The 23,931-nt window shown below is 32.5% G+C and overlaps 2 protein-coding genes across 2 annotated transcripts; both read left to right on the forward strand.

Moving 5' to 3' along the window:
* The first annotated feature begins 6,675 nt into the window (after nt 1–6,675).
* On the forward strand, nt 6,676–9,748 carry LOC143064590 (uncharacterized). Its single transcript, XM_076237510.1, has one exon. The coding sequence runs from the start codon at nt 6,724–6,726 to the stop codon at nt 8,206–8,208; it is 1,485 nt and encodes a 494-aa protein (XP_076093625.1). The 5' UTR covers nt 6,676–6,723; the 3' UTR covers nt 8,209–9,748.
* Nucleotides 9,749–10,221: 473 nt separating this feature from the next.
* LOC143062555 (enteropeptidase-like) lies at nt 10,222–22,967 on the forward strand. The gene is made up of 10 exons (XM_076234220.1): nt 10,222–10,236; nt 12,810–12,936; nt 13,654–13,770; nt 14,482–14,591; nt 15,077–15,195; nt 15,536–15,681; nt 17,958–18,071; nt 19,705–19,796; nt 21,143–21,293; nt 22,750–22,967. Exons 1-10 carry the CDS (start codon nt 10,222–10,224, stop codon nt 22,965–22,967), a joined length of 1,209 nt encoding a protein of 402 aa, XP_076090335.1.
* Nucleotides 22,968–23,931: the final 964 nt, after the last annotated feature.

The raw sequence follows: 23,931 nt of genomic DNA on the forward strand, positions 1-23,931 counted from the left end.
AGCTGTTTTGTTTATGTTTTTCATATCGCTATTTTTACGATGGAATGTCACCTTGTACAGAATATTCACGGTTGGTTGGCAGGTATTTGTATTATAAATGATGAGGTAATGTTGTTACCTTATTAGCCTACTTATTTTCTTTATGTAATAACTTGTATTTTAGCCGTAATCATCTAAATCCCAGCAGTGCCATAGTTTATTTACTAGAGAAGCCATATTTATTGTGTATTGGCGGCCTAATACACGAGATTGCCTGTGAACATAACAAACGTTTTGATTGGTTGAGCCTTTGACCGGAAAATTATAAATAGAAGGTTGACGAAACGAACTTCAGATTTATTCTCATCGTCTGCAAGAGCAGTCAACATTTTAGTCGCAATATAAATTTAGTCAACCTAAATTAATCCAAATGTCTGAACCAAAGTCAACCATTAGTATGGTACGCAGGTTTTAATTGTTTTAAGAAAACTTAAACCTTCTAGCACATGGCTATTGTTTGTTTTGCAAAAGTCAACCTTCGACCTATGGGAAAGTCCCGTCAGCTGTCGTTCCACTTAGTCAACCTTCTATCGATGAAATAGGATGAAAGAGATTTTCTGGAAATCTACTTTCGGTTTAGGAAATAAGATATATGAATATCTTTTTATAAATCAACCCTTTTTAAGTATTTTATACTTTTGGAAATAGAAGGTTGAAAAGTTCAACCTTCTATCAAATCAACCTACGGAAGCAAGTCAACCTAAATGGGAATTTGAAGTCAACCCTCCTGATCTATAAATAAAGATGATTACGGCCAATTGTATATAAATATAAATGTATGTTTTTATGATCAATTGTAAATATTTGATTATATAGATGTTATATAAAATGCATCTGAACTTTATACCTGACTTAGTTATTATTTCAACCATATACCAACTCAAAGGATCCATGCAAATTATGTTCGATCGAGCCTCCTTATTCATTTAAAATTACCACTCGGTTTAAGGGGCGAAATCGTTACACTGGTGTCAGAAGTGGGATTCTATTAACTTTGAATTTGGTGGTTGAAATAAATAATTTATAAATTTATACTAAAGAAGCTTTAGTGTATTTACTTGATGTTAAACTATTTCACTAAATTTTTATAATAAGAATTATTAAAATTTTAGTACATTATGGATGATTCTGGAGAAGTAATTATAGCTATTAATCATTCTTTCCAAGAGGAAAATGATGGAGAAATAACCATTCCTTTAAATGAACAGAAGGTTGATAGTGTTGACTATGCAGAGCAGACAATTAGCCATGACAAAGAACAAAACTTATTTATGAATGAATTAAGAAACCTTAAAAGTTTATTTCATAACCAATTTGGGGAGATAACCCATGAGTTTTCTAATTGTCAAAAAGAAGTTATCATTGCTGTAAATCAGATAAAAAGAGATTTTCAAGAGGAAATTTCTTGTATTAAAGACCGCATAAGCAAAATTGAAGATGCTGTATATGAAAACAAGAGAAATATTTCTACCAATTATAAAACTATTGAACAAAATAAAGATTTAGTAAATCACAATGATCACATGAGCATGATGAGTGACATTGTAAATACTGAAAACAAATCTAAAGGTGATGGGCAAGCAGTTCCTGATGTAGCTAATCAGACAAGTCAAAATACAGAAAAACAACAACAAAACACAGATGATATTTATTCATTTAATAAAGATAAAATGTATAATGTAAATCAAAACTATGCTGTACTGGATAGACCCAAGGTTCCAAGATTGACCAATTCCCATACCCATTTACCCAAGTCTAGTAATGTAACCATGAAGCCACAGTTGTATGAGGGAGATGAAGATTTAGATGAATATTTAGCTCAATTTGAAATTTTAGCTGAAATAAACGGTTGGAATTATGCAACCAAATCATTATATTTGGCTGGTAGTTTAAAAGGGGGAGCAAGAGCTCTTTTAAATGAACTAGATAAAGAATCTAGGAAAGACTACAATAGTTTAGTAAAAGTTTTGGACAATAGATATGGTTCAGCTGAGAAATCAGAACTTTTTAGGGCAAAACTTCAGACCCGTATGAGAGGTAAAGAAGAAAGTTTACCTGAGTTAGCTCAGTCAATTAAGAAATTGACTAGGCAAGCTTATCCAAGTGCCCAATCCACAATAACTAGTGTATTAGCACTAGAACATTTTATAGATGCTTTACAAGATGCTGAATTAAGACTAAGACTTAGGGAATCTAACCCTAAATCCATACATGAAGCAGAAACACTAGCTGTTAGGCTAGAGACATTAAAATTAGCAGAGAGACAAAAAGGTCGCATGGTTAGACAAACAGATTCAGTTCAAACTGATACTAAATTTAATACAGAATTGAATGAAGACAAGGGGGAAGATTTAAAATCATTAAAAAATGAATTGAGTGATTTTAAAAGAGAACTGGTCTCATTGTCCAGAAATATAAAGGGTATGTCCCAAAACCAAAATAGGAATAGCCAAGGGGGAGGTAACCAACAGAGGAACTATCAAAATGGTCAGAGAGGATATAATAACCAGAATAAGAATTTTGGTCAGGGGAATAGAAATTTTAACCAGAGAAATAATAATTTTGGTCAGAATCAGAATAATTATCAACAGGGAAACCAGTTGAGGTCGGACTCAGGGGTCGGAGCCAGGCCGGGACAGAATGGCCCAAGTCGATAAAGATAAATGAATCTTTGGCAAATAACGAGGGATTATTTGTCAGAGCTAAAATTAATAATAAATGTTTAGCTTTTCTTGTGGATACTGGAGCAAATGTTACTATTTTAAGTAAGAAATTTATTGATGAAATAAATCCCTCATTACTTCCAAAAATGAATCCTGTAAATATTAATTTAATTACTGCTACTGGTGATAGTTCACCATTTATAGGACAAATTGATGTTGAAATTTGTCTTGGAAATTATATTTATCACCACAATGTGTTAGTGGCTGATATTTCCAATGAAGGTATCATTGGAATGGATTTTCTTGTGACTCATGACTGTGATGTCTTGTTAAGTCAAAATAAGCTGAAGATTAAAGGGGAGATAATTCAATGTTATCATTATGCAAGCAGTGCTAAATCTTGTTATAGAGTGGCTATGCAAGAGACAGTAGATGTGCCTCCTAACTCAGAAATGATTGTTTCTGGGGAGTCAGATGAGCCTATTTTTAGAGGTTTAGCTGGTTTAATAGAACCTAATGAGAAGTTTATGGAGAAAAATGGTTTATTGGTGGCAAGATCAATTGTACATCCAGAGATGTATAACATTCCTTTGAGGATAATAAATTTAAATAAAGAGCCCTGCACTTTATATAAGGGTACAATTATTGCAACCTGCAATAAAGTAGACGAAGAAAATATTCAAACTTCTGAGTTTGTAAATAGTGTGGCTGGGGGCCAAACTATAGTAAATAAGGGGAGACAATTACCTGATTATTTACATGAAGTATTTGAGTCTAATCAAGCTAATCTTGATAAAGATCAAAAGGAGAAATTTAGAGACCTTTTAATAGAATATAGTGACATATTCTCAAAGTCCTCTGAGGACATTGGTTTAACTGATTTAGTTGAACATACCATAAATACTGGAAATAACCCTCCAGTACGTCAGCGACCCAGACGAATACCCCTAGCTAGAATGAAGGATGCTGAAGCTGAGATTCAGAAAATGGTTAAGCAAGATATTATAGAACCTTCTACAAGTCCCTGGAACTCCAATATAGTTCTCGTGAAGAAGTCAGATGGTAGTTGGCGATTCTGTATTGATTTTCGCGCCGTAAATTTATTGGTTTTACGCCCATCCTACCCCTTGCCCCGAATAGATGACACTATAGACTCCTTGTCAGGCTCCAAGTTCTTCTCAACCGTCGATTTAAAGTCAGGATATTATCAGATTCCAGTAGCCAAAGAAGATAGACCAAAAACAGCCTTTTCCTTTCCAGGGGGTGGTCTCTGGCAGTTCAAGAGAATGCCAATGGGTCTATGTAATAGTGCCCCTGTATTTGAACAATTGATGGAGACAGTTTTATCAGGTTTGACCTGGAAAATTTGTTTAGTTTATTTAGATGATATAATTGTTTTCTCAAAATCATTTGAGGAACATATGAAAAACTTGAAAGAAGTTTTTCAAAGATTAAAAGCAGCTAATTTAAAGCTGAATCCCAAGAAGTGTAACTTTCTTAAGAAAGAAGTTAAATTTTTAGGTCACATTGTTAGCGAAAGTGGAGTAGCTACTGACCCAAATAAAATTCAGTCAGTTAAGGACTGGCCAGTGCCCAAGAGTGTGAAAGATGTGAGAAGTTTTCTAGGATTGACATCCTATTATAGAAAATTTATTTTGAAATATGCTGATAAAGCTAAGCCTATGTATAAGGTTACTGAGAAAAACCAAAAGTTTGTCTGGACAGAAGAATGTCAACAATCTTTTGAGGAATTAAAGACTACTTTAATTAGTGCACCTATTTTAGCCTACCCTACCAGGGAGGATTTATTTATTTTGGATACCGACGCGAGTAATGATGGTATGGGAGCAGTACTATCCCAACTCCAGGATGGAGTAGAAAAAGTAATTTGTTACTTTAGTAAAACTTTCAGTAGATCTGAGAGAAAATATTGTGTTACGAGAAGAGAACTACTAGCTGTAGTAGCCTCTATTAAACATTTTCACCATTATTTATATGGAAAATACTTCAAGGTTAGAAGTGACCATGGTGCATTAAGTTGGTTGTTCAATTTTAAGAATCCAGAAGGTCAGTTAGCTCGTTGGTTCGAGGTCCTGGCATCATATGATTTTAAAATTGAGCACAGAGCTGGAAGGTCCCACAATAATGCAGACGCCCTAAGTAGACGTCCTTGCTATAACAAAGAATGTCCTCACTGTGCTAGAGCAGAAATAAATTATGAATTGGTTCCAACTCATAAAAATGTTTTAACGGTTGAAAAATGTAATGATAATGTCACTATTCGTGAATCTTGCAGAAATGTTCAAGATGTTAGTGTCAAACAATCAGTTACAACAACTAGTATTAGCTGTAAAAATGAAGATTGGCCAAACATGACAAGTGACGAAACTTGCCACAAAATAAAAAGTCATGTAATTCATAATGAATTTAGAAGTAAGGGTCCAGATGAAAACCCTGATGTACTCCCTGTTCAGTCTAAAATAGTAAGAGTTTGTACCAGATCTAAGAATTATAGTTGCAGTCAAAATGAGAAGGATGACCCAGTTAAAGAGATAAATTTTGAAAATGTTTCAGAATCTCAATTATCTGATGATGTAATCAGTATAATTATCCAATGGAAAATAGATGAAGTTAAACCCATATGGGCAGATGTATCCCATATGAGTCCTGAAGTTAAATTTTATTGGTCAAGATTAAATTCTTTAATTCTTGTCAATGGAATCTTATATAGAAAGTGGGAAAGCTATAATGGAAAACATTATGATCTACATATTGTTCTTCCAGCTAATTTTAAAAGGTTCGTGTTGAACCAAGTACATAACACAGTGACCGGTGGTCATCTTGGTGTAAGAAAGACTCTATCAAAAATTAAACAGAGATATTTTTGGTATAAAATGAGACAGGATGTTAAATTTTGGTGTACCAAATGTGATATTTGTGCTTCTAAGAAAGCACCTTGTAAAAAACCTAAGGCCCCGATGAAACAGTATCTTGTGGGTGCTCCTTGGGAAAGAATGGCTATTGACATTCTAGGACCTTTACCAATAAGTGTCAATAATAATCGCTATCTGATGGTAGTTCAGGATTATTTTTCAAAATGGACGGAAGCTATACCAATTCCAGACACTGAAGCAGTGACAGTAGCTAAGAAATTTGTGGAAAGAATAGTAACCATTTTTGGGGTTCCTCTTTCAATCCACTCAGACCAAGGGTCTAATTTTGAATCTAATGTGTTCAAAGAGATGTGTATTATTTTGGGTATCCATAAAACCCGTACAACACCATTCCGACCAAAATCGGATGGTATGGTTGAAAAGTCAAATTCAACCATTGAGACGATGTTATCTGCTTTTGTAAGCAAACACCAGAGAGATTGGGACGAATATATTTATTTATTGATGTTGGCCTATCGGTCATCAGAACATGAGAGTTTGGGTACATCTCCATGTTCTATGTTATTTGGAAGAGAAGTTAATCTTCCAGTAGACTTAATTCTGGGTAGACCAGAGACTGAAAAGTCACCTTTGCCTTTAAAAACTGTTTATGCCTATGAATTATCCCAAAAGTTGGAGGTAATTCATAAGTTTGCACGAAATAAATTAAAACTGTCAAGTGACAGAATGAAAAGAAATTATGATGTTGGAACTAAGATGCAAACATTTGATGTAGGAGATCCCGTGTGGTTACATAATCCTCGTCGTGTCAAGGGATTGTGTCCTAAGTTACAAAATAATTGGGAAGGCCCATATATTGTTGTAAATAGACTCAATGATGTTATATATAGAATACAGAAGGGACCAAAAACCAAGCCTAAGGTGGTGCACCAAGATCGGTTGAAGCCCTATTTAGGGGAAAATGTTCCATTATGGTTTAATTAGGGATATAAGGGGAAGTAATAACCCTTAAAATCCAGATAGCTATCCAATATAGTACAGTTTAAATTTATTTATTTTATGAAAATATATAAATTACAATAGCAAGCTTTTAAAGGAAATGTTCCTTTTTATAATTGCAGGTCACCATGTATACTTGTGGTATCTGTAGTGATTTCACATTTGATCAATCAATAATCTGTAAGAGGCACATGACAGAGCAACACAGTGGGTTTGGCTGGAGATGTGAGGAATGCAGAGTCTTGGTGAGTCGCCGTGCAGCTCACAAGAAGTGTGAAGGAACTTTAAAACTCATTAATAGATCCACAATGACCTGCACCAAGGAGGAAGAAGAGCAATTCCTTCAGTTCCAGAGACAGAGGGAAGATAGAATGATTACGGAGAAGGTAGATAGGGAAGGAAAGATGGCATTACAGAAGGACAGTAAAAAGAGGTCACATAGGAAGGAGCAGGACCAAGGGACGAAGAAGCAGAGAACAGTGCTGGGACAATTGTACACGGAAGAAAATATGGTATTTGGGAATGGAAAGGCAGGAGAGAAAAAGAAGGAGATGAAAAAGGGTCAGGAAAAGAAGAGAACGCCGGAGGAAGAAAAGGAGAGAATGGAAAAGAGGGAGGAGAAGAGGAAAAGGAAGGAAGAAAAAGAAGTAGAGAAGAGGGGAAAAGAGAATGAGAGGGAGAAGGAGAAGAAGAAGGAGGAGAAGGAGAAGAAGAAGGAGGAGAAGGAGGAGAAGGAGAGAAGAAAGGAAGAGAAGGAGGAGGAGGAGAAGAGGAAGGAAGAGGAGAAGAAGGAGAAAATAAAGGAGAACAGGAAGGAGTTGGTAAAGAAACAGAAAGAAGTTTTTTCAAATCTACTGAAGGATATGGAAAGCTCCTCCATGGGAAGTATGGAGGAACATGAGGCCGTATCACTATGTGATCCTGAAGAGAATGTTTTTTTTTATGATATTGTGGGATTCACTTCGGCAGTGGAACCCATTTCTCCTCTGCCAAGTGATCCCTGCAACACCAGTCCGGATCCTGTCATGCCATTTGTAGACGTCCCTATTATAACTATTCCTATTGATGCCCCCATTGAAGATTCATCGTCATGGGAAATACCACTGATCTCCACCAGCCTATGTCTGCCGTTATCCACCCAACCTTGTGAAACATATTCCCCCACCCAAGAAATCCTCTCCCCGTCTGATTTACGACAAGCAGCTGCCATATATACCCCTACCCCAGTCAAGAAGCTGAAGCTTGAGCAGATGAGCAAGAGCCAGCAATCCCGTTTTTTCATAAATGTGGGCGGAACTAGATTTGAGACTTCTGTTATTACTATACAGTCCTGCCCAGATTCCCTCTTGTCAGAGATGATAAAGGAAGATTCCGTGGTGAAGCCATATTTGTTTGATGGACGTCACACCTATTTTTTAGACAGAGATGCAAAACATTTTCATTTAATCCTGAATTATTTGAGGAACCAGGCCAAAATCCATTCAGATATGCTGCCTAGAGATGTGCGAAGCCTGAGAGAGTTACAGGTGGAGTGCAACCACTATGAGTTGCGACACCTGGAACTAGCTGTACAGAAGAAGATTTTGGATTTACAGCAGTTAAGCTTGCTTTGAGAAGGAACATTGGGGGGTGGATTTCATTAAGACAATTTCGTTCATAGGATTATGTGAAAAACATTGGGGGTGGATATTATGATATACATGTGTGTTATTTAAATATCTCTATTAAGCATAGTGAGGTTAGGTATACCTAATACAGCTACAGTATTACCTTAGAAAAGCCCCATGATGTCTTTATGACTGAGAAGTAATTTATCCTTTTCTTTTCTCAGGTTTTACTATACAGTATTGGCTTATTTATTCACATATGGTAGAATGTTTTGTTAATTATGGATTTTATATCTATTGATAGTGCTAATTTGACATGTCATTATTTGACATAATTTTGTTGTTGAACTTCCAATACTCATGTACTGGTATGTGAATAGACTAGTTAAAGTGTAAATAAGGAACTGGTATTATAAGACAGGGTTGTCTTATTGGATTTTTGTTTCCAAGTTTTTAGCCAACCAACCAATTAATTTAATACATGTATAGATGGTTTCTGTGCATTTGAGGACAAACGCCTAGTGGTTCGGGGGCTGTGTTACGATTTAGTGATCGTATTATTAAATTAATGGAACTTGTGTTTTCCATAGTTTACAGTAGTAATTTTACGAGTCAGCTGTTTTGTTTATGTTTTTCATATCGCTATTTTTACGATGGAATGTCACCTTGTACAGAATATTCACGGTTGGTTGGCAGGTATTTGTATTATAAATGATGAGGTAATGTTGTTACCTTATTAGCCTACTTATTTTCTTTATGTAATAACTTGTATTTTAGCCGTAATCATCTAAATCCCAGCAGTGCCATAGTTTATTTACTAGAGAAGCCATATTTATTGTGTATTGGCGGCCTAATACACGAGATTGCCTGTGAACATAACAAACGTTTTGATTGGTTGAGCCTTTGACCGGAAAATTATAAATAGAAGGTTGACGAAACGAACTTCAGATTTATTCTCATCGTCTGCAAGAGCAGTCAACATTTTAGTCGCAATATAAATTTAGTCAACCTAAATTAATCCAAATGTCTGAACCAAAGTCAACCATTAGTATGGTACGCAGGTTTTAATTGTTTTAAGAAAACTTAAACCTTCTAGCACATGGCTATTGTTTGTTTTGCAAAAGTCAACCTTCGACCTATGGGAAAGTCCCGTCAGCTGTCGTTCCACTTAGTCAACCTTCTATCGATGAAATAGGATGAAAGAGATTTTCTGGAAATCTACTTTCGGTTTAGGAAATAAGATATATGAATATCTTTTTATAAATCAACCCTTTTTAAGTATTTTATACTTTTGGAAATAGAAGGTTGAAAAGTTCAACCTTCTATCAAATCAACCTACGGAAGCAAGTCAACCTAAATGGGAATTTGAAGTCAACCCTCCTGATCTATAAATAAAGATGATTACGGCCAATTGTATATAAATATAAATGTATGTTTTTATGATCAATTGTAAATATTTGATTATATAGATGTTATATAAAATGCATCTGAACTTTATACCTGACTTAGTTATTATTTCAACCATATACCAACTCAAAGGATCCATGCAAATTATGTTCGATCGAGCCTCCTTATTCATTTAAAATTACCACTCGGTTTAAGGGGCGAAATCGTTACAATATATACATTATGAGTTTAAGCAGACATGTTAAGACTAGTCAGAAGAGATCTAGTCTGTTTTACCCAGCCTGTCCATTGTTAAACGGTAACTCTTGTTATTAAGATAACAACTGATAACATTCAAATATACAAATACAAATCAACAAGAGAAGCTCTGACACTATGAATAATATAATGTTCTTATTTCCTATGATATTTCATGTTATATTATTATTTTTACAGAATGGAGTAATTATTCATGAAATGATGCATGCCATTGGTTCTTGGCATGAACAATCTCGACAGGACCGAGACAGCTATATGACTGTTATTTGGGATAATATTCCAGAAGGCGCTAAATCAAACTACTATATAAGCCAAACATATAATAATACTCCATTTGACCCATCATCCAATATAATGTATGGTATATATGTAAGTGTTATTTAGAATCAGCTTTTTTTTCGGAGGTCTGTTTCTTTGTTTCTAAAAAGCATCTCCATTTATAAATCATATTAAATTCTACTTTGTCAAAGTTATATCCCAATTACGCAAGTTCATATTCACAATCTTAAAAATGGAAGACATTGTAGGGATGACGCGCTGCCAATTTAGCTATGAAAACCATTTAATATAACATCGAAGCATCATTACGATCCTTATATGACAATTGTATTTCAAAAGACAAATGTATTTACTTGTACTTATCTGCATTGAGGCAACTTAAAACAATTGTCTGATCGGTTGTCAGGTGGAATTTGAAAAAAAAATCATTAATATTTCAAAAAATTCTTATTAAATATGTTTGTGGAAGGGCAGACTAAAAAAAATCGGTGATTGAAGATTATAAACTCTTATCTCATACAAAAAAAGATGTTTTTTTTTCAAAGACATGCATTTTAAAGATCCAACTTGAAAGTCTGTCGTCAAGTACTGTTAGTAAAAATGTAATATTCGAACAAACCCACTCTGTGTTTGTGATTCATTGGAAAGGTATTTCACTTGACCCATACATTCCATTTTTTATTAATGTGAATGTTTGATGTTATAAACCCAGCCCGAAGCCTTGAATCTGAAGCGAGATGATGTATTAAATGCTATTGCATTATACGTTTTCAAAACAAAATATTCAATACAATCACGCCTAAACATATAAAGATGGTCTCCTATTTCTCTTTTGGATGCAACTGTTACCTATAAGTTGAGTCACATAATGGAAGTGCAGAAACGACAATAAAGGAACAAATCGATTAATACGTTTTCCGTCTGTATAATTTTGATTCCCAACTGAATAGACACTTATGTCGTCGACTTGGTATATAATTGTTCTGCTTAATTATGCAAACTATACATTGAATGCTTATATAAATTGTGTTTGAATGAGAAAAAACATCATAATTTAACGAAAACTGTCATTTTGTTTGTTGCTATAAACTTCTAAAAAAATTGTTTCTATAGTAAACATTACAATAAGCATTGTTCGCCTCCTTTAACAATTCTTTTGTTCTATTTCAACTGGGTTTCCGCCTCAAATGCATTATCAGATGTATATACAAATATTTAGCTATTAATTTTGTAATAAACCTTTACGTGAAGCAAATCGTTTGTTCCGATTTCATAAACACAATTATGGTATTTTTGATTGTGATAGCTTTGTGTTTGTGTTGCCGATATTGCATTAACAGACCTTTATTACACTATGTGGCTGAAACGGAGGCTGATGTAGGCTTTTCATGACTTCTTTTTATCACAATTGAAGTCCGCATTTATTTTCTTCCGCCCTAGAACATTATGTTAGATTTGCCAAATTAAAGGATGTACTCAGGTTAGGTTTTAGAAGAAGTGTCAAATGTTCGGACTCCTCAGTGTTTTCTAATCGATACATGATAAAATATGTTGCCACATAACACCTAATTATCTTTTAACATAAGACTTATTGGTTCATAAAAGGTCATTTGACAATCTTTAAGCAGATGCTTGATTTTCTTTTACTCTGATTTGAGACCCAAATAATACCAATGAAAATATAAGGTAAAAGTCCGAGTAAGCCTTTTCCCGTCATATCGTATCGAAAAGGAGCTCAATGACCTATCAATATTTTAGCTAATGTTTATCGATTAACATTGTGATATTCAAACAAAATAAGTATCTAATAAATCCTTATATAGAAAGATATATATATATATATATATAGTCATCAAGATGTCTCATTAAATATTGTTTTAACGTTCCCCCAACATTCTTTTCTACAGTAAAAGATGTCATTAAACCAAAAGAAATCGTGATTATAGGTATCTTCAATTCGCTGTTTCTTTAACAAATATTATGATTAAATGTAATCCTCCGGCGAAATTACAAGACAAACTGGGAAAATTTTCAACTACAATTTTGATATTTTGGCAGTTATATTAAAACTTTGATGTATAACTGGCGTTCTAGTCAGTGTTGGCATTTCATATATCAGTTTAAATTTGAGATTTAAAATACTAACGAAAACGGAGAATTTGCTTCCTTTCTTGAGCAATTGTTTAAATTATATGGACAACTTCAAACTAGAAACTATGACAAACGTGATGATATCAATTTACAATAATTTTTCCACTTCTCAGCAGTAAACGAGACAAAGAACTTAAGTCTTTAGAAAACATAATAATAGTTTTATATGTAATTTAACATAACATTTTGACTGGTTGTTGCGAATTGCAGATACTGCATGCATAGCAGGGGACGAATACAGTGCCGAGGTAACAATTCTCATTTTAGACTACTGTTGCCTAAAAGTACTGCATTCACATGACTCTTTTCAAATGCTCTTTTGAATTTGTTTTTCTTTCTTATTCATAAAATAAAGGTGATAAGTTGATTATTTTTATCATTTATTTTTACTGCCTTTATATTTTTATTTCGTATTAGATGTATCAATATGTTGTGTACTGAAATGAATAGACTGTGCTTTTATTTCTTTAAAAATAGCGTATTTTTGTATTTTTGTATCATCATCTTTTTAGTCATTCTCAATAAATGGAGATAAAACAGCAATCTTTCATGACTGGAGACAAGAGTTTCTTGCAGGAACTGCTACAACTCTAAGTTTCTATGATATTGCTGATGTTACTGCGGCGTATAAATGTACTGGTAAGAAAATCGTCATTAATACTGTTTAATTGTAGAAACATAGAAACTATGGCATTGTTAATTAAATGTTTTGTATGAGTGGTTTACAATAAAATCTCTCTTTAAAATTTAAGTATCCTATACATGTTAAAAGTATACGATATGTAGAGAAGTAAAAAATATATTGGATTTTTTTAATCTAGCTCATTTAATTCATATTTACAGTGAAGTATTTTGAATGATCCAAATACTAACTGATCAGAAAATTTATCGAAATGTTTGTAGCTATGCAAAGTTAAGGCAAAAGTGGTAAACCGCAGTTCAAAAGTCATAAATCGATTCAGAGAAAACAAACCCTGGTTACAAACTAAAACCGAAGAAAACACATCAACTATAAGAAGAAAACAACAAAACAACAGAACAACAAAAAAAAAAAAACCAACAATGCAACATTCATACGATATATATATGTGTGTATCTGCAATGGAAAATAAATTTACGAACATATTCCTTAATTGTTATGTGTTTATAGTGATATAATTGTTTGTAAATGTTAGCGATTTATTATGGGCATAACTTCTTAAAAGATAGGATTCTTTCATGTTAAAATTTCAAACGATATTTTCGTGATTATTCTTAATTTTCCATTTTTTAAAACAGTTGTAAAAGGCCCATGAGGTCTGTTGGTGTATTTTTCAAGTTATGTCAATAATTTGCTTATCTTTTTTACTGTTTTAGATTCGTGTGTCTCACCACCTACCTGTCAGCACGGAGGATTTGTTGATCAAAATTGTTCATGTGCTTGTCCTCCAGATTTAACTGGCACTGTTTGTCAACAACTTGATCAAAGTAGTTGTATGTAAATTATGAGACACTCAGTAAACTGTGTTTACAACCGTAACGTGATGCCATGAAAATATTTCTTTAACATTTTAACATGTTTACTAGTATGCAGTTTTTTTTTACACTTACGTGAAAATAAGACATCAAATAATTTCTGCTTCAGAAGTACTTTTCTGCATTTATCATCATCTCGAACACTCAAAAACAAATAATTGAATTCAAGGAATTTACAGATAAGGAGAAACGTTAGAAGCTATCTAAATTAGGGACAAAAAACGAATAGCAGAGTTGTTTTAAGTCAGTATTGCCTGATGGGTTTGGAATTGTTATTTTCGTATTAAATCGTAATTTATCAAAGCGGGGGTTTAGTAAACATATATATATATTGTATATCATATCAGTAACCAGACACTGACTAGTGAGCTGATGATACACCCGAGAACTAACAGTCTATCATCAGTGGTATCAAGCTAGTTAATAACTTTATACAAAGGTTTTGATAACATTGAGATATCAGATTCCATGCAGGGATGAAATCTTCAAAATTCAAATTTTTTTCAATAGGGAAAATATCAAACTTGAGAAAGTAAAGATTCATTGAATTGACGCATACATTAAAGATGAATCATTAAATGATTTGGAAAATGTTGTTGTTTATGATAGAAACGGCGGTAATTGTGAATTATTGAAATGAAATAATGAATATACTGATACTAATTTCAGCCAATTGTGGAGGTACTATTAATATCGCAGGCGGTGAAACACATTTCCTTACTTCACCAAATTACCCATCGAATTATAACACCGGTTTGAATTGTAAATGGTTCATACAGGTAGGTATAGTTAAAGCACTTCAATCTTGTAATGATATATTTTATAGGCAGTGGTAAGTATTGTGTTTATATTTGGATATTGTATTGAATATCTGTTAAGAGAGGTAGTTGTAAAGATTTCACAGCGATATTTGTTTCCCTTGATTATAACCTTTGATCAATAAATTGTATCTACTGTTAAAGTCGGTTTCAGAGGTTCTTTTAAAAAAAAAAGATATTGCAACTATTATATTATGTAAATTATAAATGCCAGGTTTTCGACTGTTTGGTGTTTGGACAAGGCTTCATGTTGAAGGTCGAACTTTGACCAATATTTTTTTTAAATTTTTTTATACATTGTGACTTGGATGGATAGTTTTCTTATTGACAATCATATTACTGCTTCCTAATTATACCTAATTATACCTATGTAAACGTTAAGTTAGGCACAGTATAATCCAAATAATTTCGTTTATGATTTATTTAAAGTCTTAATAATTTTACAGGGTGATCCTGGCAACCATATAAGAGCAACTGTTACCGATATGGATATAAGCAATAACAACAATGCTTGTTATCATTGGATAGAAATGGTTTATGGCCTTCTTGCCAACAAAGGTCCAGAGTAAGTTGTGTAATATATATGCATGAAACAAAATCATATAAGAAAATTGTTTATATAGTTGAATTAAAAGTGAAATTAAAAAGATATTCAAACTTACACATTTTCAAAGAGAATCTTACAAAGAGGCATAATACAGTCACAGTCAAATACCTATCGTTTAGAATGTTATACACGTGAAAAATTATGTATTAACCTTCGTTTTGACCTTCCAACTTTTATGATCATTGCAGGTATATAAACTACTGCTGTAATAATTGCCTGACAGTTTTAAAATTATTTGTTTAACGTCTGATACTACAATTTCTAAATTTATTGTGCTGAAAACAGTGTTTTTTTTTAGGCGATGCGGTACTACGGACCATGAAGTCTGGGATACATCTTCCGACGGAGAAATGAATACAATGATCATAAAATTTAACAGCTTTGTAGGAAGTGATAAGGCTGCCTCCCGTGGTTTCAATATTACATTAGAATTAATTGGAACAGGTCGGTTAAAAGTATATAAATATTAGTATTCGTGTAATGTTTTTGTAGCTGCTGTCAAGTTGTTTATTATTTTAAAGAATGCAATTCGTGTCTTTATATGATGTTGTTTAAAAAATTATTTTTTTGTATATGCGTATTATAGTATAATAAGATTATCTAAAAGCCACAGCCAGTATGCATGATGTATTATTTTTTCTAGTATTGTGTAAAGGTATGAACTAAACAGGTAGGTGAAAACCTGCTAAACGAGGAACTATTCTCAAAATGATAATGAAAATTTTGTTTTGTAAAGTAAGGCTTAGCATCTTTGAAAACAGTCAATTTTTAATTTTGAAGTTTGTATAGGCTTGAAACTTCTTAGTAAATCAAGATATATAAAACAAAGAAAGATGTTGTATGATTGCCAATGCGACAACTGTCCACAAGAGACCAAAATGACACAGACATTAACAACTATAGGTCACTGTACGGATATGTCTATTCGTCTTTTGGTAAGTTTGCTGCATTTCACATGAAGATGTGGCATTTTAAGAAAAAAAAATAAACTGCTGAATGATAAATCAGGTGAATGGTTGTCACTCTTTTTGGGAATAACTTCTCATTTGGCGGTATATACCCAACATGCAGAACAGACTTCAAATAAATTAAGATTTAAGATTTGTACCTACCACTACAGGGAGATAACTCTGTAAAATCAGCTACGTTTTTGATCACGTTGTATTGTTAAGGAAATATCAAGCTTCTCAATGATAAAAATTTGTGTATGTCAAACTGATATGTATCAACCATTGTTTTCCTGAGAAAGTGATTGTTTCAAGCTTTTTGAAATTCTTATATTTTTTCACAAATTTCATGACAATTAAACGAGCCAAATTAATTTAAGTCAAGGTGCTGGTACCAATCTTAAATTTATGTCGAACCGTATAGTATTAGTCAAGAGGTTTGAAGAAATACATACATGTTTAGTAAAAGCTCATTTTAATTACATCGACATTATTAGTTGTTGGAAAGTGTAATGAAAATGTTTAGTTCATCTTTTACAAAATGAGACAGACATAAAAAAAAGGGAGAATAAAGAAAAAGCAGTATATTCCGATTCAATCAGCGCTAAATTATTAACGATTTATTTCTAAACGATGTTCTCATAAAGCAAGAATCTTGAAATCTGATAGGTTAAAGTCATGTTTAAAATAACCCCCCAATCTAGCGAAGCTAAACTAATATATATCTTGCTAAAACAAATTTGCTGAATATATTTACAACCGGAGTGAAAATAAATCTATAACGCGCAGGAATATAAAATGATACATTTACATTAATTTCTATGAAATAATATTCGAAAAGTACTTATTATATATAAGAAATAAACAATGTTACAATGCAAATTGTTAGTGTAATCATTAAAGGCATGATCCAAAGGTTCACTAAGCTTTTAAGCATTTGTGATTTGATAAACTTTACACTAAAAATTGTGTATCGCGGTAATGATGTCTATCATCTTCATGGCAGGTGTATCTCTTTCTTAACACATCTAATCCAATTAATATGTATTTATGAAGCCGGTTTAACTCACCATTTTCTCTAAAAAGATCAGATGTATGCGAATCTGATAATCGCAATACGCTTAAAATATCCGCATCCGTAAACTCTAGCAAAAAGTAAAATAACAAAAACTAAAATACTGAACTCCGAGAAAAATTCAAAACGGAAAATCGCTAATGGCAAACCTAAACGACAAAACACATCAAAAGGACAACATCTGTCCTATTCCTGACCTGGTACAGGTATTCTTAAATGTAGAAAATGGTGGACTGAATCTGGTCTTATAGCAGTAAACATCTCACTTATACGACAGTCCCATCGATTTCTATTATATATATAACGATGCGTGTGTCAGCTACCTTTTGGAAAGTCTCAGGTTAACTTTTATAGTAGCTTATCGCATGTACAATATAAGTATGCTGATTTTATATATTTCATTTCAAATTGGTTGACGCATGTTACATTGGATTATAAATGAAATGGCAAACACTACTGCATTCCGTGCGAATAGTCCAGTGTATGTTAAAAATGATTTGTATGTGTGGTTTTTTATTTTTACAGTCGGTGTTTTGGTCAACAATAAGATATACAACGATAAATATTCATGGTTTAATTTCTGATGGCATGATAATCTAACAAGGTTCCAATTTTTGAAAGTGAATATCTAGCAGTCAGGTTTTTTAACACTCATTACAATAATCAAAGATATTTATAAATGTTATTATTATTTATAGGATGTGAGAAGAATCCGTGTGTTCATGGCTCGTGTTACAGTCCAATGAATTCAAACAGCTATACCTGTACATGCACCCAGGGATTTATTGGAACTAACTGCGACGTACCTTCAGGTTTGAAATAAACATACCATTGTATTTTATACAAAGTCATTATAAACATGATATCGTATCACTGCAATTATTTGATTTCCAGACAAATACTATATTTCCCATATAATATATTATGACATTTTTGTTATCTTGAAAGCGTTTATATCTTATACGAACCCCCCTTTTCTACGAAGTAAAACACAAACCGTTATATTATTCCATGAGATGTAACTTTTTTTAAATGTTGCAGTTACATTGTAATTAGATTATATACTTATGATTTAGTAAATGATATTTTATTTTATTGTTAATATATGGACGATAAAATTAGATAAAAAGTCAAATCACAAAATATTGAACTCCGAAAAAAATTCAAAACGGAAAGTTCCTAATCAAATGGCAAAATTAATTGATAAAACACATCAAACGAATGGACAGAACTGTCATATGCTTGACTTAGTTCAGGCATTCTCAAATGAAGAAAATGGTGGATTGAACCCGGTTTGAAAGCGCTAAACATCTCATTTGTACGACAGTCGAATTAAATTTCATCATATTGACTAAGATACGTGAAGAAAATATCTCACATAGGAGTACAACAACACGAACCCCACCAAAAACTTGGATGGTGTTCCGGAAAGGGTAAGCAGATCCTGTCCACGTCGTGTTGCTTATGTTATTACAAAGCCGGTAAATAGTTTAATTTGTTAGGTCACATTCGTGAAAAGGAGATTAACACTGTAAGAAAATGTGTATAATATATCTCCCAATGCATTTGTTAACCACAAAAGAGGCGAACAATAGAAATACTATTAATTTTGTATATCCGAAACGCTTGATGCATTTCCCTTCAACCCTATGAGTTATATGACAAAAATGCAGAAGATACTTATATATTGAAGTCTCTTAAGACAAGTAACTGGTAGTAATTAGGCAAAATAAAACGAAAGATGACGAAAAAAAAGACAAGCAAACAAGACACAAAATAGAAAAATCAGCAATACGAAATCACCCAAAACTGGGTATGATTTTAGATGTCTTTTGTGGAGGACTAAGCACATCCTGATTCACACGTGGCATCAGTTATGTACGTCAATTGATGTATCTTCCGGTGTTGTCAAAATCACGAATTAAAGGAAGGAATTTGAAAATATATTGGGCTCACCATCAGTGAAAACCTCATCGTGACAAACCACATCAACAAGACAATCTTCAAAACACTTTGCTTCTTCCATATAAACATGAGTAATGTATTCCAACAACAAAAGTTAACTTCATATTAATTTGTAAGACAACCTCTAGAATATTCTTCCTCGGCATGGTTTTCTAAATTATCATACACGACATGGATCAGGTACAAAGACGAGCAGTTTGCTTTGTTTAAGTGGCTATAAGGACCAAGCCAGAAATGACAGAAATATGCAAAACAGAAGACTGAATGCTTGCTGTAACTATTTGTGTTACACAGTTCATATACCACTGATTACTTGTAAAAAATATTTGCACAAATTATAATTTGTAAAACATTAAAACTTGAACACAACATATATAATGCTACAGCTGCATGGTTTTAAAACAATTTATAATTATGTCATATTCTAAAACATATTACATCTTTCGGTCTACATATATATTTTTTTATTTTATTTTACAGTGTATTCAATATTCGAGTGTACTGCAGAGATCGATCATATATGTATGTTTGTTCAATCCTCTGATGACAAGTTTAACTGGGAGAAAAAATCAGTGAGTAAACATATCAGGTTTTTATTTTATGAATGTTGTTCATCTTTACGATTAAAACCTTTGAAGTTTAAAAATCAATCGGACATTACATCCATCAATCCCCAATTAAGATAGACAATACGTTTAACGTATGATAGCTTAACATTGTAAAATTAGCAGATGTTACAACAGAACACACCAGCAGCTAACTACCGATACCCTCGATAGAAATAGAAGTACAAATAAAAACAAAGAACAGCGAACAGCACATGGTTTAAAGACCGTGACTTTGTGCAGTCAAAAATTTTTAAACGGGTAAAAACCAGACCCATATTGCCTTATTGAGACCAGTCATATGTAATAAATTGAAAAAACATTAAAATAAGACTTGCAAAGATCAGTTAAAAAAGGTTGACCACTAACTTGATAAGGTTGTGTACCATTTTCTTGCATCTATCTAATTTAAACCTAAGACTTATGTGGTTTGATTATTTGATTAATTTTTGAATTACTTTTATTTTTTAATTAAAGTACATTAAACCAGTTTTAAAGTGGTATTAGCTGCCGAATACACGTTCAACAAAATTGATTCGCAATTTATAACATTCTTAAAAGTTAACCAAAAGTTTTAAAAATCACCATCAACAAGGAAGATATCAACAAATCCTCCGAATGTTGCGATGGTTCGCTACCTAATTTACAATCGACATGAACTCCAAAAAGCGTTGAACATGTTTCTCCGTTATGAAATATAGATCCCGATAAAATTACACGTGCATGGAATCAATGTTCTGCCTATGCTATTGTTCCTATATTTTGTCAAATCTTATATCATTGAAAAGAATGTAAACCATAGTGTTTCCTTTATAAGAACGAGGTTTTGCTCACTTTAACCTTACTGCTACCTATGTTCACTTTTTCATGTGACGCTACATACACTTATAATTATAAGTTCATGCGCAATTGATTTCCAACGAAGGTCATATTAATGGTCGGAGCTATTACTAGTCACGTGAGGCCTATTAAATATCTTGCAATCTTTTATACATGTTGAGCAAGTATTTAGTAGTTAGTTACACAGTCAACATCGAAGCTCTTGTCCATTTTGTAGTCGACTGCATGGTTCATTGACAATTTACTATTCGCTCACTCTTTGAATGTTTTTTTGTTTGTTTTGGAAAATAAGTTTTGTTGCATTTTATGCACTATTAAAGATCTCGCATTTTACTTATAGGTACCTGCCTTTATGAAACATTTCGAGTAATTTAGTGAAACGTGCAGTTCGGGTTCACTATGTTGAACACAGTTGTATTCCATTCACGAGGACGGTTGTTCCCTAGTCTATAAATATTTCTACTTTTCTTCAGGGTAAAGCGACGTTTTATGAAATTAGTGGATTTGAGGGTGTTGCTGGTCCAGGTGGTGCAAAAGAAGGATTTGTATATTTATATACAAAGAAATCAAGTCAAAGGTCAACGGGTGATGATGCAGTTATGTCTACTGAAATATCTTTTCCAAGTGAGAGCTCTTTTAATACTTTCTTCTTTTGCTTGATTGTTAGTTGACAGGTAGAATACTTGTAGAAACCCAAGTCAAAGAAAAACGAAGAAAATTCAAATAGATGATATTGACTAAAATAAAAACGAAACATAATAAATTTCATGAATTTTATGAAAGCTAATGTATAAAAAAAACTAAGTTCCTTTATAATCTTAAAATTTATTAACGGACAATATTAAAAAGTTTTATAACAATCCCTTATAATCTAAAATCTAAGGATTTCTCTGGTGATCCTTTTATAGACGTTGTTATCTGTCTTAAAATAAGATTAAGATTGATCATAAGTATATAATTTTTTAGACAATATTTTCTTATAATTTGTCAAATTGAAGATTTTACTAAGGTTTTTTTCAAAAATGTAATAAGGGAATGTGTTACCGTGCTATTTTTTAGGCTATGAGTCGTAAAAAATTGCCTAAATCTGGTTAGATTGTTCATGAAAAAATACATTTATGTGTATAAAAAATATATTTGGAGATAGAATTTTGAAATAAATTGTAAGAAGATAGGTTGTATTATATGTTCTAAGAAAATAAAAAGACAAAATGATATCACCGAAGACTTGTCTTGCTATAAGTAAAAATAAAAAAAATTCCTAATAGACCAGTTTATTTTTTTTTAATTAAAGATTTATCTCCCCTTAAATGGCTTTTTGAAAAAATTATTTTTAAAACCAAAAGAGTTAAATGATATTTGCTTAAATATTTTGCATACTGCAATAAATAACCAAGTTTTCTTTAAATTGATAAGCAGTCTCACCATTACATTGCAAATCTGTCTCCAGATTTGCAGATTGGGGCAAAAAACTAGACTGATTTTGTACTGCGATTGTACAATCCAAGATCCATAGAGCACCTTTAAATTGTGATGAACTTATCCCCATTTGAAATATCAAAACATGCGTTAAGAGTTTGTTTTTTTGTAATTATTTTATTTTTGATGATGAAACATGTGAAATTACATACTACAGTATTCGATGCGTTAAGAGTTAGTTTGGACAGACTTCAGGTATTCAGGTAAATCTTGTTGCAATTCAAAAACTAACAAGGAATTTAAACCTTGTATTTTGTGATGGTGGTTATATAATCAAAAGAGAATACATATTGTTACTTATGTCCTAAATACTCTTCAACTTTGTACTTATTAGGCCTTTATAACTTTTATTGAATGTAGTTTCAATGATGAGTCGTTTAAAGACGAATCGCATGTTTGTCGTATAAAATTTCAATCCGGTAATACATGACGAGTCTATTTGACATAATTTGTCTAATAAAATGAAATTCAACAAATACCTGGATGTGTATGTATTATATTTCCAAGACTCTTGGAATTAATCAGATAGGATAGAGTTTACATTTTATTCATTCGCATCAATATTACTCTCAATGAACTTTTCGACTTTTTTGCTTGATAGAGGTCGAGCGATGTTTGTCTTTCTGGTATCACATGCGCAGTTATTATCCATTAAATATGGGGACATTACGGATTACAATGACAGATAATACTGGAAATGAAACGTTATTGTTTACCCGATCGGGTGATCAGGGCGAAAAATGGTTACAAGCAAAAGTAGACATACCAGCTGTTGATAATTTGAAGGTATGTAAAATGTTACTTCCCTTTCAATTATAAAGATCTGTTACTCATGGCTTTTAAACAGGATAATAAAGATATATGGTATATAAAAGCTTATGGTATATACCATGGGCAACTATGAGACAACTATCCAAAAAACATCGACGGACAAAGAAGTTCGAAAATAAACAAATGTCGCTGTACGGCCTTTTATAATGAACAAATTAAAGTTACATTGTATGATATGATTTAGACAGCCCTGAGATAATAATGTAAAAAAATCGAAAGAAAAAAAAAAACATGAGACCGAATTTAAACAAAGGCCATTGACCTAGGATATTCGCATAAAGACGTACGTATGCAATGGTAAAACAAAATTTTAACAGACTTTTTGACTATGTTTGTCTGTATGTTTGCAAACAATTGATACGTGGAGTTTCAGTCTGTTAAATATATACTGTGATTTGATTGAACAATAAAAATTGACATACAATGTGGAACTTAACCTTGTAATGAAGTTTATGTTTATTGTCAAATCAAAATACCAGTATAAAGGAAACAGAATGAAACAGACAATCTACCTGTTGTTTACAAACATAAAAACAAACATAGCAAGCAAGTTGGTCAAAGGTTTGCTTTGCATGGTGTTATAAAAAAGCTGTAAACATACTAAAATGCAGTCGAAAAGTGCTTAGTTCGTCAATTATTTCGCGGATTAAGTTACCTTTAATACATGAAATATTGTTGATAGATAATGTTTAAACTCTATGTATGTTTTCTAAAACGAACACATATCTGAACCTGATCCCAGGGTCATCAGAGATTCGTATAGGAATGCACTAACCTTATAAACAAGACTGTCACAATGAATAATAAGAAAACACGTTATCGATTTTTGCCATACATGTATTAATCGAAATATTTTGTTTTGTTTGTTTTTGTATATTTTTATGCCCCATTTATGGGCATTATATTTCTGGTCCGTGCGTCCGTTCGTTCGTGCGAATGGGGCATTCATGTA

Source organism: Mytilus galloprovincialis, chromosome 2 (genome assembly GCF_965363235.1).
Source record: "Mytilus galloprovincialis chromosome 2, xbMytGall1.hap1.1, whole genome shotgun sequence".
Taxonomy (NCBI): Eukaryota; Metazoa; Mollusca; class Bivalvia; order Mytilida; family Mytilidae; genus Mytilus; species Mytilus galloprovincialis.

Coding starts and splice junctions, on each gene's coding strand:
- LOC143062555 (XM_076234220.1), top strand. Junction 14,592..15,076: donor ATTGTAAATGGTTCATACAG/GTAGGTATAGTT, acceptor ATAATTTTACAG/GGTGATCCTGGCAACCATAT. Junction 21,294..22,749: donor TACTGAAATATCTTTTCCAA/GTGAGAGCTCTT, acceptor TTTGCTTGATAG/AGGTCGAGCGATGTTTGTCT.
- LOC143064590 (XM_076237510.1), top strand. CDS start 6,724: ATGTATACTTGTGGTATCTGTAGTGATTTCACATTTGATCAATCAATA.